The 5753-nt window shown below is 38.1% G+C and overlaps 1 protein-coding gene across 1 annotated transcript; it reads right to left on the reverse strand.

Annotated features, from left to right (window-relative positions):
- Positions 1-4255: 4255 nt before the first annotated feature.
- On the reverse strand, positions 4256-5209 carry LOC105097947 (olfactory receptor 51J1). Its single transcript, XM_010990581.3, has one exon. The coding sequence runs from the start codon at positions 5207-5209 to the stop codon at positions 4256-4258; it is 954 nt and encodes a 317-aa protein (XP_010988883.3).
- Between the last annotated feature and the right edge of the window lie 544 nt (positions 5210-5753).

Raw genomic sequence — 5753 nt, forward strand, 5'->3', positions numbered from 1 at the left:
TTAAATATGTGTCTAGGATTGCTTTTCTAACATCACAGAAGAATACAGCAGTCAGACCACTAACAACAGAGCTGTGGCTCTTTCTGCCACACATTTTCATTTAAAATGACCTTATTTTTTCAACTTTCATATCTGACACTATGCACTAAAATTTAGCTTTACGCATCATGCATTCCTTGTAACACACTTCCCAGCAGCTCGTGTATATATGTATATGTACATATAAACCTTCACAGGTGCAATTTCTAACTGAAACTCCAAACAACTTTCTAGTAACCAAATCCAGATACAATTCAGTTAATCTTTTGCTCAACATACAGACAAATAAGATTCTACTCACTGCTTCCTTGTAACCCACTGAATGGAACGATTACTGAGAAAGTGAAGGGTGGCTATGTCCAGGTGTCTTGTTTGAGCACTCTGTGATTGCAGTGGCAGCTGCTTTTATTTGGAGCATTAGAGTAGGCGGAGACTAAGAGAAAGATCACCGGTTTGGTTTGTGGTTGCTGAGTTTGATGTTCATAGGAGCTATCCAAGAGAAGTGACAATTAGGCAGATGACCAAAAGGCTCAAGAAACAGAGATGTCTACAAGGAGTTTGGGGAGCCTTTGGCACATTGGTAGGAGCTGAGAACCTAGAAGTTGATGTGATAATTTGGCTAGAGTGTAGGGTGAGAAAGGAAGGGGGTTGAGGAAAGGTCTATTAAAAGTGAAAAATTTATCAGCAGTGCAGATGTAAAAGAAACAGCAAAATAAACTGTGAAGGTCTGCTCATAGAAGTAGGTAGAAAACAAGGAAAATGGGAGTCAGAGGATAAGAAGGTAAAGGGTGTGGTTATGACACTAGTGCTTCTTAGATACTCAGTAAAACACACAATCCTAAAAAGCACCCACTCAATTTAGGGATGTAAATGCCAGTAGTAACTTTTTGGAAAGACATTTCAATAGAGTGATGGGACAAGAAGCCAAATTGAAGTGGTCTGAGAAGCGGGTTAATATGAAGGACTGGAGACAGCTTCTGCAGACAAAGGGGAAGCTATCCTGCCCCCTAGGGGACAAGTGGAGACTTTTATTCTTTAAATGAATGAATATAACTTGAGTAAATGAATGGTAACCAATTTTGGGGGTATACTGAGAAGGAAAGCTGTGAATCTCCTTGTGAAAAAATACACAAAGTATTTAATGGGTTCCTAGGATTAATGGAGTCCACTCATACTCCCCCAAAGTGGCCAAAAATGCCAAACTAAGAATCCCTGAAAAATTATTAAACTCAAGAATTTAGAAAATAATATAAAATAAAATTAGGAGAAATGGGAAAATGATGATGAAGAAAATAAAATTTTTTTCAGTTAGAAAAAGTTTTTAAAGATAAATATTCAAAAATGATGTCTTTGAATGGATCAATGTAATCTGAAACCCTCTAGCAAATCTGATCAAGAAAGAGAAATATAGGCAAACATTTAGAAATTAAATAGAATGAAAGAAGCAAAACTGTAGAGAAATTGCAGAGGCCAATGGGAGGACTCAAATGAAATAATAAATAATAGGAATCAGAGTGTCCTCCAGGACTTAAGCAATAAACCAAAAGACGCGGCCAGAGCAGTTTTTTTTTTTTAAACTTAGCACTGAATGTTAATGGACTTGCTCAATATAGCTGAGGTATTAGAAACTTCTAAAATATTCCAAATAAAGAGCATGCTAGTCAGAGAGGTGTTTGGCCATTTGTAGAAGCATAAAGGAAAGAACATTTCAGACACAAATGGCGGTGTTACCTATTCAAGCACTCCTGGAGATGTCCAGACCCACCTGTGTGCTTTCTTGTTCCTTCAGTGCTCTCTGCGGTTTCTATTCTCTGCTCTGTGGCTGAATGTGGTTTTATGCTCCTGAAGCTCCCAGGCTGGAATGCAGGAGGTGGATGAAGAAACCTCGGAAAAATCTTACAGGAATATGATGGTTGTGTTCTGAGATCTGAGGCCCCAGGGGACAGAACCGGGAAAAATAACAGTAATAATAAATATAATAGCAGCTAACGTTTACTGAGCGCTCAGCAAGTACCAACAACTGAGCTAGCTGACTCGTGGAAATGTGAAGATTTTGTTGGGCGATGTAGAAAAGACATAGCCCATTTTCTGGCAATTGTTTCTCAGTGATCATTGGTTCATTTCTGCTTACGACCACAAGAGAGGGACTATTATGTTACGCATTGATGTTGTCATCTTGGATGTGACCAAACTCAGTTTTGATATGGCTTAAAGATTCTTGAAGCAAATATCCCAGATCTCTTGACAGAGTCAAAAGTCAGAGAGGCAAAATGGGATATTTCTCTCCATGTCTTACAGATATTAGCCTCAACATACATTGCATTTTCTGCTTTTTTCTTTTTTTCCTATTGAAGTATAGTTGATTTACAATGTTGTGATAATTTCTGGTATACAGCATAATATTTCAGTTATATATATATATATATTCCTTTTCATATTATTTTTCACTATAGGCTATTACAAGATACTGAATATAATTCCCTGTGCTATACAGAAGGAACTTGCTGTTTATCTATTTTGTATATAGTATTGTGTATCTGCAAATCCTGAACTCCCAATATATCCCTCCACCTCTACACCCTTTCCCTCTTGGTAACCACAAGTTTGTTTTCTATGTCTGTGAGTCTGTTTCTATTTTGTAAGTAAGTTCATTTGTCTCATTTTTTAGATTCCACATATGAGTGATATCATATGGTATTTTTCTTTCTCTTTCTGGCTTGTTTCACTTAGAATGACAATCTCCAGGTCCATCCATGTTGCTGCAAATGGCATTATTTTATTCTTTATTATGGCTGAGCAGTATTCCATTGTGTATATATACCACATCTTCTTTATCCAGTCATCTGTTGATGGACATTTAGGTTGCTTCCATGTCTTGGCTGTTGTAAACAGTGCTGCTATTTTACTCCTTCCTCAGGAAGAAGTATGTAGAGATAATTGATCTAGGGTTTTATATGTGACTTTATTTAGATTGCACTTCTCTCCAGATAGTGGAAATCAGCAGCTGTTCAGGTGTTCACTGTGAACATCTCTTGTTTTCTACCACCAAAGGTACAGTGTTTCCTGCAAATACAGCTTATCTTTGTGATTCCTTCTATATCTGGCTTACTTGGCTTTTTGGAGCTTTTTTGGCTCCAGGGAAGATCTACCTCTACACCATTCCCATGACTTCAAAAGGGACATTATGTATATAGAACAGAATATAAATTTATAAACCTTGAAAATACAGAATTTAAATAACACAATTTAGTTGGGGATGTAGTATTACACACATTTGAGAAGTAGTCTTAAATGTATGATTACTTCCTCTTCAGTAGTTAAGGCTTAAATGACATAATTTAAAATTGAAAAATAAAGTATTAAAACTAACATTATACTTATAATTATACAGATAAAATTGTCAAAATTGATAATACCTGAAGCTGAGGTTATATAAAGAGTACAGAAGAGTTCTGTATCATGTTCAATTTATAGATATATATATATATATATATATATGTATATATAAACATTTCCCTCCTAAAATGTTTTAAAAATAAGGTAGTAGGTAGTATTGGGAAGTCCAATTATTTCATTCATGTTTATAGTAAAAGATTAGTAGGTATTGTCTAAAGACAGAGAATATTAAATGTGTATCATTCTGTACGGCTCACAGGATATAGTGGATGGGAAAACAGTAACAGGAGGGAAGTTTTAAAATGTGAATTATAGAAAACATACAGATGAGTGATAACTGATTTTGCAAAGCAAGGAGATATAGACCCTAATTGACTACAGAGGAACAAATAAACAAGAAGCTAAGAGAGGCTCACTCAGAAAGTGCCATTAATTTGAAGCATTTGGAACTTAGGAAGGCAGAGTGTGTAGGAATCAAAACTGGAGATTTCATGAAAATCAATGGGAAGATAAATTAGATGCAAAATTCACTCCTTCCTACCACACAAGCAAATGATTATTTCACTCTAAAATTGTCAGATTGAATTTTATACACATTTTAATTGGGATATAATGTTCATAGATAAAAGTACCCACATTATAAAGTGAAAAGTTCAATAATTACCACTAAATAAATTAATCTTACATCCTTAATCCAGATCAAGAAAAAAGCATTACTATGTCCCAATGGTCAATCTGGGTAGGTGTTCTATATGCACTTGAAAAGAGTGTGTAATACCTATGATTTTAGAAAAAAATCTCTTCCGACTTTGTCCTTTGTCTAAACTCTGGCTCTCTTCTCTGACAGCATTCGGGCAATGCCACGATGGATTTCCTTGGTCTTAATGCTGTACACAATTGGGTTGACAACAGGTGGGAGGAAGAGGTAAGCATTGGCCATCACTGAATGCAGCAAAGGGGACACATGACATCCAAAGCGGTGCACCATAGACAAGCTAATCATAGGCACATAGTAAGCAAGTACAGCACAGACATGCGAGCCACACGTGTTGAGTGCCTTCTTCCGTCTTTCCCCAGTGGTGATACTCAGTACAGTGTGGAGTATAAGCCCATAAGAGACCACAATGAGCAGCGAATCTAGCCCAAAAGTGGAGGTGACAATGAAGAGTCCATAGATATTGTTGATAGACGTGTCCCCACAAGGTAGATGGATAAGGTCGGGGTGGAGACAATAGGAATGGGAGAGGGCATTATGGCCACAGAAGGGCAGGTGCTGTAAAAGCATGGGCAATGGGGCCATGAGCATAATGCTTTTCAGCCCAATAATAGCTCCAGTGCCAAAGATGCGGGGCAGAGTTAGGATGGCTGTATAGCGCAGTGGGCTGTAGACAGCTACAAATCGGTCGACAGACATGGCCAGCAACACAGCTGACTCCATAATGGAGAAAGAATGGATGGGGAACATCTGGAAAAGGCATGCGTCAGAACTCATCTCAGTCGTGCCAGAGAGGAAGACGCCTAGCACTGTAGGCAGGGTGGGTGCAGAGACACCAAGCTCAGCCAGGGCCAACATGGCAAGAAACAGGTACACGGGCTGGTGTAGAGCGGCGTCTGTTCTGACGACATGAAGAATGGTGCCATTCCCCAGGAAGATGATAATGTACATCAGGCAGAAGGGGATGGATAACCAGATGTGTTCTGCCTCCAGCCCTGGGATTCCAACCAGAATGAACTTTGTAGGTAAGAACTCCAAAGAACTATTTGAGTTTTTCATGTTGGAATCTCTCTCCGTAAGATCAGTGCTACCTTGAAAATTAAAAACAAACCAGTGAGATGACATTATAATGGAGAAAGATCACTGGGCATGAGGAAAGAGAAGGAGAAAACAAAGGTCACAGACTCAAGGGGCCAAAAATCTCATGCCTGAAAATTGACAGATGACCTCCATCAGGAAATCCCCAGTTTTAAGGGGGGGTTACAGTCTCCATCAGAAGGAAGTTCAAGGCTAGTAGAAAATTATTGCTGTAAATTATAGTGTATTTTGAATCTGGCAAGAGAGAAATGACTGCCCTATCTTGGTGTGAAAATGCCTGACCCTAGAAAGCTACTGGGAGACAGGCATGTGTGGACAATCTCAGTGTCAGATATGGAATAATGTCAAGAATAGATGAACAGAGGTATTATTGGTAAATATATAGATATAAGGCAAAGAGCCAGTATATAAACCACTAAAAATACCTGATAAGCAAATATGGATATACAAATAATTGAAGTCCAAAACAAGACTGAGAAATAGCAGTGACCCAGAATCTGGAGCA

Source organism: Camelus dromedarius, chromosome 12, assembly GCF_036321535.1.
Source record: "Camelus dromedarius isolate mCamDro1 chromosome 12, mCamDro1.pat, whole genome shotgun sequence".
NCBI classification, from domain to species: Eukaryota; Metazoa; Chordata; class Mammalia; order Artiodactyla; family Camelidae; genus Camelus; species Camelus dromedarius.

Coding starts and splice junctions, on each gene's coding strand:
- LOC105097947 (XM_010990581.3), bottom strand. CDS start 5,209: ATGAAAAACTCAAATAGTTCTTTGGAGTTCTTACCTACAAAGTTCATT.